The sequence below is a fragment of the Sitophilus oryzae genome, unplaced genomic scaffold, assembly GCF_002938485.1.
Source record: "Sitophilus oryzae breed Bouriz unplaced genomic scaffold, Soryzae_2.0 scaffold_806_pilon_pilon, whole genome shotgun sequence".
Taxonomy (NCBI): domain Eukaryota; kingdom Metazoa; phylum Arthropoda; class Insecta; order Coleoptera; family Curculionidae; genus Sitophilus; species Sitophilus oryzae.
The window spans coordinates 948017-962593 of NW_022147424.1; the positions used below are offsets into that span (position 1 = coordinate 948017).

Consider the following 14577-nt stretch of genomic DNA (forward strand, 5'->3'; position numbering starts at 1 on the left):
AGCAGGATCGTGATTAATCAATGACCAGATTTTTCGAAACACCCTGTATACATTTTTAAAAAATCTTAAAATATGTAAAAAAACAAAATAAAATATAGCTGTTTAAGCGTTTTTTGGAAACTTGACCGTTTTTTAAATAAAAAATATTGTAATATTTGAGGGGTGGTTTCGCCCTCTTGGAACTGGAATTTCGAAAAATCAAATCAACCTGTATACCAGAATTGAGCTTCTTACGTTGAGTGGTTTGATCAGGATCGTGATTAATCAGTATGTCAGTCACTTAAGGATTTTATATATCAGTATAGATTTTAAAAAACCTTGTAGATCAAAATCACGGACATGAACTTCAATTCGTTTCGTATCTATGTAGTATTTCTTGATTGACTTATTACCTATGGGAAAACTGTGCTGCTGGTCAGCGATTGTTATGTATTAGTCAACGTGCCCTATTTTTTTCAAATGTTCTATTTCGTTCAAGAAAATGCATTTAATCCGCCGTCTGGTGCCGTTCACTTCCAGTGTCGGGGACAAAATTACATACATTTTGTTTAATACACAGATGTATCAATAATATGATATGTTTTAATTTGTTTTGTTTAGAATGATAATGAACATACAGTTTCTGCAAAGGACTTACGTCCTTTTTACATAAAACCATTGATTTAAAATGATAAAAAAAGTAAAACGGACAATCTATATGCGCATCAGTAGATAGCTTATTATGCACGATGAATAATTGAATAAAAACAGAAGGAAGGAGTCTGCAAATACTAATTCTTCTAATAATACTACTACTAATTTATGTTATTACTATGTTAACTGGCAAAGTAGTACAACAGAGAGAGGCCATATCACTAAAGTTTAAATATGGAGAATACCTTAACCATCTAAAATTTTAATTACCCTGAAGAACTATAAGTACAAATCAACAAACTAAATACAGCTATTACTAAGTATGTAGGTCTCAAAATTAATCTGGTAAAAACTAAAACTGATATACCTACATAAATTGCCCGTGAAATTAAATACCACAGCGATTTTTTTACTCAATTTCAACGAGTTGTAACTTATGTAACGTAAAAAATGGACCAATTTTGTTGATTTTTTAGCATATTAAAGATCGGTTATCGTAAATTGATCTGATTCTTCTCAATTTTGTATGAGATTTAGTTTTCTATGATATACAGGGTGTGTAAAAAAGGAATGTAATTTTTGTAATTTTTGTGTTGCTGCCATTTTGCTAAAAAACAAAATTTAACTAAAATTATAAGTTCTGGATATAGCTAAGACTAATATCTCGGGACTTATTTGGAATTTTTACGATAACTCATCTGGAATAAAAGATAATCAATTTTTACTCTAACTTGTATTTTTCTGCCTTTCTTAAGAGATATGCTAACAAAACTGAAATTAACTTTAACATTGTAGGATATTCGTTACTTTTACAATGTGAAATTAAAAAAAAACTACTAAGTTGCAGCTAAACTACAGATTTTTAGACACAAAAAGAGTTTTTACAAAAATATCAAATACGTGTCGAGCTTTTATCTTAACCTTTAAAAAAATTATTTTACTTTTTCGCGGGTCGTATTTTTAAGAGATCCTGTATTAAACTGCGTTAGTTAAATAATTTTTTTTTAATTTCACATTAGTAACGAATATCCTACAAGTTTAAAGTTAATTTCAGTTTTGTTAGCTTATCTCTTGAGAAAGGTAGAAAAAATTCAAGTTAGAGTAAAAATTGAATATCTTTTATTCCCGATGAGTTATCGTAAAAATTCCAAATACGTCCCGAGATATTAGTCTTAGCTATACCCAGAACTTATAATTCTAGTAAAATTTGTGTTTTTTAGCAAATGGCAGCTACACAAAATACAAAAATTACATTCCTTTTTCACACCCTGTATATCATAGAAAACTAAATCTCATACAAAATTTAGAAAAATCGAATCAATCTACGATAAACGATCTTTAATAAGCTAAAGAAATCAACTGTAAAATTGGTCCATTTTTTTCAAAAGTTACAATTCGTTGAAAATGAGTAAAAAAATCGCTGTGGTATTTAATTTGACGGCAGTTTATAACGAACAATATACAGGGTTGGTTCAGACTGTATTCCGGAAACTTCGGCAACACATTCTGCAGATAAAAATATGTAAAAAAGTTTGTATAAATGTATGTCCGAAAATGCTTAGTTTTGGAGATACAGGGTGTAGAAGTTTCATTTTTCTTTCGATTTTTTCCAAATAATTTTTGAAGTAACGTCAATATTTGGATGAAAATTGGTTTCTGGAAGTTTTTTGACATGGGCAATTTGATTTTGATGTCATTATGACTCTTATTTGTAGGGGGCGCCACTTACATGTGTTTTAACTGTTTTGAACTTATAAAAAGGTTTTGAAGAGTAATAACTTTTCGTCCGTACCTGTATAAAACTACTGAGTGAAAAATTATAGATTTCCGTGATTTTTTACGTAAAATATATCTCTTGGTAAAAATAAACAGGTTGAGTAGATAGTTGTTATTTGACTGATGTGATAAATTTGGGAACTTTTTATTTATTTTTCTTCGACAAAATGATGATAAAATAGTTTCTGTTGAACTTTTGGCATAAAACATTTCAAATTTATGATATCAGTCCTTTGAATAAAAAGACTAAGGAAGGAGCATATCAAAAATCTTAGGTACACCGCGATGGGCCTCAAATATGGCCGACTTAAATTCCGGTTTATCAGTGTCGTTCTAATTTTATTTAAAAAATGTAAAACTATGTTGTAGGGTAGACGTGGGGTAGACTCAATAATTTGTTGTTTTATTTTACGTTGTGAATAAATGTTGGTAGTTATTAAAATTGTTATAAAAATAATAATAAATAAAAGTTATAATAAGTATTTATTAACACAAACATCCGATACGCTACTGAAGCAGGTAAGTCAAATTAACGTATCTAAATTCTTTGACATCTAATCTTTGACAAGTAATAAATAAAGTTAAAATGCAAGAAAAAAATATATAATTTAGTTAATTTAAGTGAATTTCATAAATGATTGGTTTCTACACGTATGTATATTATATAGTCACTTACTAGCGAAAAGTTGTTCCATTATTACACTCAATTTTGCCGAGATCTACCGCACGCTACACAACCAACTATTTTAGAATCTTTTTCGATAAATCGCTGATAGTGTCACTGTTAATTTAAGTTCTGCCACAATTTCCATCTAGATTTACTACCTTTATACAACTATCAGTAGTAGAATAAATAATAAATAACATAAAAAATAAGCTCCGTAAAGACTGACAAATCCACAAAATTTCAAATCCAAATTCAAATGTGTCAAATGAATCGTCAAACAGAACTGTCAAGGATCCCCACTCTGGAGTGCTTTATGGTGCTTTTTCCAGCCCACCATACATCAAGTCACATGGATAGCATTATGTTCCTTCCTTAGTCTTTTTATTCAAAGTATCAGTCTAATAACTATTCAGTCAACATGTTTAATTTATGGCAATTATGACAGGTATTGATAATTTCGATTCAAAAATCTCTTTGAAAACCATTACTCGTAGGGGATTTCTTTACCAAGATATACTTTTATCACGTAAAAAACGCTGTAAATGTATATTTTTACTCAGCAGTTTTATACAGGTACGGACAAAAAGTTATTACTCTTCAAACCGGTTAAAAATATGTACGTGGCACCCTCTATAAGTAGGGAGTCATACACGGACATCAAAATCAAATTTCTCATGTCAAAAAAGTCCCAGACACCAATTTTCATCTAAATATTGAAGTTACTTGAAAATTATTTGGAAAAATCGAAATAAAAATGAAACTTCTACTGGCCCTATATCTCGGAAACTAAGCATTTTAGGAGATACATTTATACGAAGTTTTTACTTATTTTTATCTGCAGAATATACTGCCGAAGTTTCAGGAATACATTTTGGACCACCCTGTATATGTATACGAAAAATTATGTTCACTTGTAGACAAACAATTTTTATTTAAAAGTAATAGTTTCCATTACCTCATTAAATTATGAAAATATCTTTATTGTATTAATTTGTGTTGTGTGAAATATTCAAATTTATAAAAAAACAATACCTACCTAATTGGCTGTTCTATGACAAAATAACGTATCTTAATATTTTTTTCTGATTTTTATTATGCTAGTACTGCGTATGCAAGACGCTTCGATTGGCATTTTTAACATTTTTTTAAATATTTTTAATACAAGGTGTAATATACATGCGATAGTAACCCATATAGACCGAGAGCTGACTACATAAAAAAAACTTTATCATCGTTACATGGCTAATTTTTTGTGTGAAGTATCCTTTTGTAGCCATTGTGAAATAGTCATGTCTGCCAGCGCGATCCCGGGGCTTAAAGCGGGGGGCGGCCAATCGAAAGGGTGAAATTTTGACACTAAAAAAATATTATAAGGTACACGAGTTATAATTGCCAAATAGCTTTTATTTATTATTAGGAAACGTGTAAAATTGTTGACAGACATTTTGTCGTGGCTGAAATGCCGGCAGACAACGCGAAAGAGGCATAGGAATTTTGACAAAGAAAATAATCGCATACAATACATATCGGTTGGTGAAATGTCATGTTTATTGTTAATTAATTTAAAGCCGTATGCAAAAAGAGCAGACAAAAATCGTTATTGAAATAATAAAAAATTTATTTATAATATAATCGTATATTATAAATATATTTTTCCTTCAGCGTTCTCCTGTATAAAGCGCTAGAGTATCGCGCTTTTGATAACTTCAGTCTGTAGCTGAGATTGAGCCACGATCTTTTTCATGCGCCTTTTACATACGGCTTTCTAAAAATAAATAAATATGACATTTCACCAATCGGCATCTAAATATGCCATAATTTTTCTTCATTCAGGTCCCGTATTTAGAAAAATTAAGTTCGCCTCTGTACCTCAAAAATTATAACCTAATTTGAAAATCTAAAATATTATCAGATAGCCTAATAAAAGTGGCTACGAGAATGTGCAATTAGTTTTTGATTTTCTAAAAGTAACGACAGGAAAATAAAATGAATTTTCAAAAAATCAGTTTTTACTAAAAACTTATCAATCCTTGAAATTTTTGAAACTTTTTTGATGGCATCTTTGTGAACATCCCAAAGCGCAACTTGCCCCACCAATGCTCGTACCTAGAATTTGTAGCACCCTGTATAGTGTCTAATGTTTTCGTGCGCTAGTCCGACTCGCACTTAACCAATTTTTTTAAATAATCTGTATGTTCTTTAATTTGAACGATTGTTTCTCTTTGAATTCTCACCCTGTATAAGGAGAATCACAAGTATGTTTTTATTACATATCTTTTCGGAGTTTATAAAAGAACGCACCAATTGTATATCTGAACTGACCTGTAAAAATACAAAAAAACGTGGATAAATAAGTACCCTGTTTGGACAAACAGGAATAACAGTTCTTCTGCTCGAAGTACCTTTACAACGTCTTTTTGTAAATAACATCTTGTCACATAAAAGAATCTCTCTGAAGTGTTATAGTAATGCAAATTAACTGCAATAGGCTGAAAAAAACTTTTGAAACAATAAATGTATTTTCAGGTCTTTAATGCAAGATACTTCCAGTTAGGTCAGTTGCTTACTTTATGTTTAGTTTTAAATTTATTTTAATTTACTTAGCCAATAAGTACTTTTATCAAATTCAATAACAAACATAATAAAACTTTCAAGTTTAGGCCTTACTTAGATTTTAAAATATACAAAAAAGTTTTTTTCAATTATTATACAGATAGAAAAGTTGTAAATATGAATAAATGTCATTTTCAATCACCCCATTTAGAAATATTTCTTAGGTAACAATAACAAAATTAATCAAGACGTAAAGTCCTCTGCTAAACAGTGAAGACTACAATGTAATTAACACAATAGCGACATTAGACATTGTACATGTCTATACAGGGTGTCCCAGAAATATAAGTGCAAAAAGTATTTTTAACTGGGTAGTATAGTTCAACCCCAGAAACACGCCTATGAGTTTTCAGCCATTGCCCCTATGAGCATGAATATGGCAACATAGATAGTATTAAATTTACAGAGAAAGAAAAATCCAGAAAGATCCAGTGGTTCACAAAATTTTATTAAAAATCTTTTTGGACGTTGGACGTAGGACGTGGGACGTAGAACGCAGGACCTAAGACGTAGAACGTAGAGCGTAGAGCGTAGGCTTAGGAACGTGGGGAGGCTTAGCAGTAGACGTAGACGTAGACGTAGACGTAGACGTAGACAATAGACGTAGACGTAGACGTAGACGTAGACGTAGACGTAGACGTAAGACGTGCAATAGACGTAGACGTAGACGTAGACGTAGACGTAGACGTAGACGTAGACGTAGACGTAGACGTAGACGTGGGCAATGAACGTAGGCGTAGACATGGGCGTCAGACGTAGACGTAGACGCAGGTAATGGACACGTAGACGTAGACGTAGACGTAGACGTAGACGTAGACGTAGACGTAGACGTAGACGTAGACGTAGACGTAGACGTAGACGTAGACGTAGACGTAGACGTAGACGTAGACGTAGACGTAGACGTAGACGTAGACGTAGACGTGGGCGGTGAACTTGTAGACGTAGACGTAGACGTAGACGTAGACGTAGACGTAGACGTAGACGGTAGACACGTAGACGTAGACGTAGACGTAGACGTAGACGTAGACGTAGACGTAGACGTAGACGTAGACGTGTAGACGTAGACGTAGACGTAGACGTAGACGTAGACGTAGACGTAGACGTAGACGTAGACGTAGACGTAGACGTAGACGTAGACGTAGACGTAGACGTAGACGTGAGACGTAGACGTAGACGTAGACGTAGACGTAGACGTAGACGTAGACGTAGACGTAGACGTAGACGTAGACGTAGACGTAGACGTAGAACGTAGAACGTAGAACGTAGAACGTAGAACGTAGAACGTAGAACGTAGAACGTAGAACGTAGAACGTGGAACGTAGTACCTAGTATGTAGAACGTAGAACGTATAGGAGGAGGGTTGATCATCACGACTTTACAGTCTATTTTGAGTTAAGATTAAATATTAAACGAGTTATAACTCGTCATACAGTTTCAAGGCTTTGACAAAAGCCAGCATGTGAACGATTTTACAGGCACGAAACTTCATTGCACGAATGGTTGTCGTTTCGGCGCGCTCAGTGATATGAGGTGTTCTGGGGTTTCCCCATTTTCCCCATTTAATTTGCATTCGCCGTTGTTTCTTAGCTTCAATCTACTGAGGTGTTTGCTGGGACAGTGTCCTGTTAAAATCCCATGACAACTCGGGAAGATTTTTCTTCCTTAAATCAAAGAAAAAATTCAGCCAGTAGCGCCACACTTTAGTTATTTATATATTGTTTTCTGATATTAATTGAAATTAGAAATACAAATAGCAAAACAGTTTTTTCTAATTGACTTATTTTTCTTTTTATTTACAGAGATATCATGTCTGCTGGTATTTGGTATAATCACCTTATTGTCTGGAATGATAACCCTAATATTTACACCATTCCAAATTCTTCTAAGCATCAGATTGGAGATGACACCCGGTAAGTACAGCTTAGTAATGCCTATTTAAAACAATAATAAATCAGAATAATGTGAATCTACATATAAAGAATTTTACTCGTACTACAAAGTGTATCATTCTCTCTCACAATTTTCACAAAAAGTGCTTCCTAAAATCATGGTCCCATCTCATACCATGCTGTAATTTTTCTGCTTCATCTGTTGTCCGTCCTTCTTGTTAGATGTCTTGCCCATTGCCACTTCAGGGATTTGATTCTGTGGATGACATCTATTACCTGTGTCTTTTATCATATCCACTCTGTTCTTTTACGGTCTTTATTATTCCCAGCATATTTTTTTCCATTGAGCATTATGCGACCTGCAGGTTCCCCTTATAATATCTAAATAAAATAAGTATACTTAGGTAGACATATACCAGGTATAATAGTATTTGCCCAAATTCAATGTACCCTGCACAGCACCACTCTTATAAAAGAATAATCTATTATTTCCATTACTAAAGAAAATCTTAACAATATACTAAAAAATAAAGTATTTTATGTTGCCGTGCAATTGCCAAGGCATTATAATTATTATTATTATAGAAATAAAGATGTCTATATAATATTGATACGGTCACTATAAATGTTGACTGGTAACTGATTAGATAACAATATCTCTCTTAATTTTAGGTTTACCTCCTTTTGATTGGTGGTTTACACCGCCCGATGAAGTTCTTGTCAGAGTTCATATTTTTAACGTCACGAACTCAGAAAGATTTCTTAATGGAACAGACAGCAAACTGAACATTCAAGAAGTAGGACCCATTGTATACAGGTGAGATCAATTTTGTTTTTATTTAAAAACTAGAAATTAACTTTTTGACTGTTTTTAGAGAAAAATTAATACATAGCAACGTGATTTTTAACAAAAATGGTACTTTAACGTATACAGCGAATAGGACGGCTGCGTACGAACCAGAACTAAACACTATAAATTTAAACGAAACTCTCATTGTTCCTAATTTGGCTGTATTGGTAGGTATTTATCTCTTTCCTCTTCAAAATACAGAGTTTTAGAACATTTGTAAAATAGCAATACATTAATCTGTCAATTATACAAGATAAAACAAAATGTTCATATGTTGGTGAAAGTTTGAAACGCCCTGTGGAGTATGTTACCAAAGCAAGGGATTTAAAATTTATTCTATTTTCTAGGTGTGTCTTTTCTCGATAGTTTGTTTTTTGGTTCATCTTGATAGCTTTTTATTTGGTGGAGATATTCGCTTTCGAAGAAGACACTAACATTTTTTCGTAATTTTTTCATTCTTATTAAATTTTCTCACTAAACTTGAAACATCTAAAAGCGTGTTTTATTAAAACAATAATGTTTCAGCGATGTTTCACAAAGAACCAAACACAGAATCTGTACTATGTATTTATTTATTTATTTATTTTTTAGCTTATACCAGCATATTTCCATGATGCGACTATGTTTTTCAAATTCGCTATAAACGTGTTGATGAGAACATATTCAGCACAGCCTTTTGTAAAAACCACAATTCACGACTTCCTTTGGAACATGACGGATCCCATCTTGGAAGCTGCCGAAAAAATAGCACCATCTCTAGTACCAACCAAAAATACTGGAATAATGCAAATAGTAAGTTTTCTGTAAGTTATATCATTTGATTTGAATTATATTCTATTAACACATAAAAGTAGCATTATATACTTAGATTGAACTATATGTGCGTGTATCGTGTATCTCTAGCAACCTGCCAATATTTAGAGTAATAGATATTTATGTTATATACAGGATGTCCCACGCTGAGTGTGCATTAGAAGTTCCTAGAGAACTACAATATCTAGATCGGAGATTTTTTGCACATTATTGTTTCACATGGAGATAAAAATACAGGGTGGCCCATCGAAAACGTTCCGCAAGGCATAACGGCCAGGGTAATTTTTTTTCAGAAAATTCAAAAACACGTCAATTTTGTTTGTGAGGGGGACAACTTTTGCCCCAAAAATTATTGCAAAATCTTCAACCCTCTAAGCGGGGGTGTTTTCAAAATGATTACCGCAGTCACTATGAAATAAAAAAACGACATGTGGGCTATCTATTTCAAAAATTAAGGGTGTATTCCGTTGCTTACCTAGGTTATGGTTCCGTTTTTATCGGTTTCCTAAAAGTTTTCTTATTACGGAACACGGTTCCTGAAAAATTCGGTTATAACTGTCACCATTGCCTTTATCATGGTACAAAGAAAACAAGGTATGATCGATAGCGGCTCCAATTTCGTTAAGTTTGCGCATACCACCTGTGACGTCATACGCCATACAAAAAAATATCAATGAACGCCATCCTGACAAAACACCTTTATGGCAAATTGTTCGCCAGTTAGTAGCAAAATTTCTCGAAACTGGTTCCGTTATGAATAAAAAGAGGCAGAGGGAAAATCCGGTAGTAAATGAAGCTATGGAGGTATTCGTATTGGGCCAAGTTGCCATGGACAGTATTCTGAGTACAAGAAAATTAGCCAATGAGACCGGCGGGAATCGTACAAGTTTCCAAAGGATATTGAAGGATAGTGAAGCTATGAGTGAACGAGTGGCGAATGATAATTTCCTATTTAATGTGTGTTTTTCGGATGAGTGTAAGTTCTTTTTGAACGGTGTAGTTAATCGGCACAACTGTCGGTACTGGGCTGAGGACAACCCCAGGGTTTTTCACGAGGTGCACACACAAAACCCTCAGAAATTGAACGTGTGGGCTGGTATTTTTGGAAATTCTATTGTGGGTCAGTTTAACGATATTGAGGAGAACTTCAACGTACAAGTCACAGAACAGCTATCTAGCAACTACCGCACCTGATCGTTCAACGTTGTGGCAAGTGAAAAAATGCGTAAACATCTAGAAATAATAAGAAAAAACAGCAAATTGATCGAATTTATCCTTAATTATCATTTACTCTGATAAATGCTTAAATAAACTTTTCAAATTTCAATCCTTCATATTTTCTCAATGACTCGACCGATTTTCAAAAACGAAGCGGGGAAATATAGAGAATAGAAAGCTCTTTTTATTGCGGCGCTACTTGACCCCCCTTTCCATTTGAAAAAAATGGGGGGATGACACCCCCGCTTAGAGGGTTGAATATTTTGCAATCATTTTTGGGGCAAAAGTTGTCCCCTCACAAATAAAATTGACGTGTTTTTGGATTTTTTGAAAAAATAAATACCCTGGCCGTTATGCCTTGCGGAACGTTTTCGATGGGCCACCCTGTATTTTCAATATTGCGGCACTCCCCGGAAATACCGGAAGTTGACGACAATTTTCTTATTTTAAATGGGTGCCCCCATTTTTTATTTTATATCTAAATTCTCTGTAAAATTTTATGAGTTATGATATTAAACATTTTATACCTAACATTAATCGTTTTTGAGAAAAAAAATAAAATTTTTGGACAAAAATGATTACCGCAGTCACTATGAAATAAAAAAACGATATGTGGCTATCGATTTCAAAAATTAAGGGTGTATTCATGGGCGCCGGAAGAATGAAATTTAGGGGGGGGGCAAGGTAAAAATGAATAAAAAATTGACATCTTTGGTAATTATTGGGAAAACTGGAAATCGTCCGATTTTCACCATAATTGGTATACACCCTATTTTGAAGTCGTAGATTACGAATTTGAACGTTACGAATCTTTTTTCTTGGCGGTCTCTTACCGTTTTTGAGAAAAACGGAAAATAATTTCAATATCGAATTTTTCTTAATTTCTCATATGTTTAAGGTTTTCTAGCACATATTTTGTTAGGTATTCAATAATCAATAATGTTTTTGCTCTTTTCTGTTACTTTTTTAACCAATTCTATGCATAATAGAGGAAAATTTGTTAAAATAAATTTGTAAACAATCTGAAAATGTTAGATTATGGCTTTGTTCGGGTTCTTGTTATTACCGATTCTGAACCGTCCAAGAACTCTGCAGCGCATGCGCAAATGAAGTAATGTCTTCATATTTCCTTCTGCGCATACACATCACAGTTCTAGGACGGTTCAGAATCGGTAATAAGAGAAACCCGAAGTAAGTTTATGTCTTTCTGGCATTTAAAGCAACGTTGCCAATGTTAAACCTAAATTTAGCGTGTTTTTTTCGCTCATTCTGGAATTACGAAAGGCGGTCGCCAGAAGAACGGCTCCTTCCCATAACTGCTATTTTACCAACGAGATCTGACTATTTATACCCACGAAGTTGCACGAAAAAGTTTTGATTGCATTGGTTACAACTTCCATGCAGAGGGTGTTAATCTTTTGTTGTTATATTATTAGATTAACTAAGAAAAGATTAACCTCCTCCGCAAAGAAGTTAAAACCAATGCAATCAAAACTTTTCCGCGTAATTTTGTGGATATTGGTGTATATTTAATTATTGTTGATCTCATAATAGGTAATTTATTTAAATTCCGTAATCACCCGAAAAAATAGAAGATATGGCAACGTTGTAAATTTTCAAATTTCTAGATTAGGTCTAGAATAAATTTGTCTCTCTTATTACATAGGAGAGAGAAAGAAGGATATATCAAATGTCAAACTTCCATCTGGTCTCAATTTTCTTTGCTATTTTGTAAGAAAAGTGTTTTTCAGTAAAATGTTGGACACTTTTCTATCCCCAATCAAGTGTGGCTTTTAGATAAACTATAATATAATGAAAATATAGTGAAATTATTACTTTATAGGGCCGAAATAAAGAAAAATTCAATGTTGAAATAATTTTCCGTTTTTCTGAAAAAGGTAAGAGACCGCCAAGAAAAAATAGATTCGTAATCTACGACCTCAAAATAGTGTGTATACCAATTTTGGTGAAAATCGGACGATTTCCAGTTTTCCCAATAATTACCACATTTTTTATTATTTTACAGGTAACACCTAACAATTTCATAATAATGATTATTTTTTTTACAGATGGATGTAAGAAGATAGCTTTTATTTTTATTGTTTCAGTGATCCAGGGGGGGCAAATGCCCCCTCTTGCCCCCCCTGTCCGGCGCCCATAGTGTATTCCGTTGCTTACCTAGGTTATGGTTCCGTTTTTATCGGTTTCCTAAAAGTTTTCTTATTACGGAACACGGTTCCTGAAAAATTCGGTTATAACTGTCACCATTGCCTTTATCATCGTACAAAGAAAACAAGGTATGATCGATAGCGGCTCCAATTTCGTTAAGTTTGCGCATACCACCTGTGACGTCATACGCCATACAAAAAAAATATCCGTATTGTTCAATTGCCACTAATAAAAAAAGACCTAAAATAGGGAAGAATTAGGACGTAACCCCAAAAGTTATATCAAATCATGGAGCTTGACATTTGAAAAATTATTTTTACATTTTTTGTGTCATCTGTTTGACAATTTGAAATTGGCGCGCGGAGCTTGCCGACCAATGTACCGTTTATCACCTGTGACGTAGTGACAACCTGCGCAATATCATACCTTGTATTCTTTGTATCATGTGCCTTTATCTATGCTGTCACCAAACTAACCAGCGCGAGAAGGCTGGTTTTTCTGATTTTGTTTGTCAATCAATGTCATTTATGTGACAGAAATCAAGCAAATATTGGAAGTTCGAGTGAAATTCTCATTTAATTTCTACAATTTGTAATAATATTTTATATTTACATCCAACAGCAATGGAGGTAGGCAGTAAAGGTAAATAAATTTCATTGACTAAATAGAATTACTTTTTAGGACCATATAAACTTATCACGCAGCCATTGTTTCTTATGCACGGTTCTCACGAGGCGATTTGTATCGGTCAACTAAAAATCGCTTCCGAATAGAACAATAATCCCTTCATGAGAACACTGTTTCAATAAAAATTGATCAACTTTTGTTGACCGATAAAAAGTTACCCGGCTGTCAACTTTTGCTTTCAAGTCGGCTTAATTTTTGAGCGAGTTGAATCTTGTTGAACGTGAGGACGAGCCAGACCGACTCGAAAGCGATTAATCTTTGTTTGTACCGTATGATCGAAAAAAAAACGGCGTCAACGATGGCTATGAAATGAACATCGCTGATATGTAAAATTATTTGGGGAATGTCATCGATCGTCATTTCCAAGCCTACTGGACGCCGTTTTTTTTCGATCATACGGCGTTTTTTATGTGTGTGATAAGTATCTAGTGCATGAGGAAAATGGCTTCGTCTAAAAAGGGGTTTAAATGGAACGACGCTTTAACCTTCAAGTTTCTAGATCTTTATCAGCAGCACAAATGCCTCTGGAATCAAACCCTTATTATTTACAAGAACAAAGATGCCGGAGATACTGCGATTCGAGCAATAATTGTCGCTCATACGCAGAAAGTTCTTGTATCCAGCTTTATTTTCGATTGCTAGCTCTTTTAAAAGCATCTGTGATGCTCCTAGTCGGTCTCTCCTAGATATCCAACTCCTCACCCAACATTTTCTTTTTTTCTAAATATCTCTTTTCTAATATTATTTTTAGTTCCTCAAATTAAATATTTTTAATTTCACATACTTTGCACTACTTTATTTGGAGCCATTTTGGAGAAACTACCATATTGGGTCCGACCGTTATTTCAACCGTGTGAACGCAAATCGCTTGCGATTTTTGTCGGTCAACAAAAATCGTTCAATTAAAATCGCCTCGTGAGAACCGTTTTTAAAGTCAGGAACATTTAAAGAAAACATGAAAACAAGACATCAAGTAATCGTGAATGTTTTGTAAGCTCTAAAAATATAAATATTAATTAGATTTGTTTATTTATTATTGATCTGTTTTAATATTGGACCTGCAAATCTTCACTGTCTAACGAGTTTAGCAGTTTATTAATAAAGTACTTTATTAATAAACTCAAAATCAATATTAAACTCCATTGAAAAGAAGAAGCAAACGTAAAAGAGGGGAATAGGTACATTAAAAAAACAAAAAATAAATTTTATAATAAATAAGAAATTTAGAAAACGTCAGCATTTGACGTTTCCAGTATTTTACC

General features: G+C 33.5%; 1 protein-coding gene across 3 annotated transcripts in view; it reads left to right on the forward strand.

The window, feature by feature from the left end:
• Nucleotides 1–14577, forward strand: part of LOC115888686 (scavenger receptor class B member 1-like) — a 69862-nt gene that overhangs the window by 39084 nt on the left and 16201 nt on the right. For all 3 annotated transcript variants that reach the window (XM_030908465.1, XM_030908464.1, XM_030908466.1), the window contains exons 3-6: nucleotides 7489–7599; nucleotides 8251–8395; nucleotides 8454–8595; nucleotides 9020–9220. In XM_030908465.1, the coding sequence (XP_030764325.1) occupies nucleotides 7489–7599; nucleotides 8251–8395; nucleotides 8454–8595; nucleotides 9020–9220 (599 nt within the window). The remainder of the gene's footprint in view (nucleotides 1–7488; nucleotides 7600–8250; nucleotides 8396–8453; nucleotides 8596–9019; nucleotides 9221–14577) is intronic.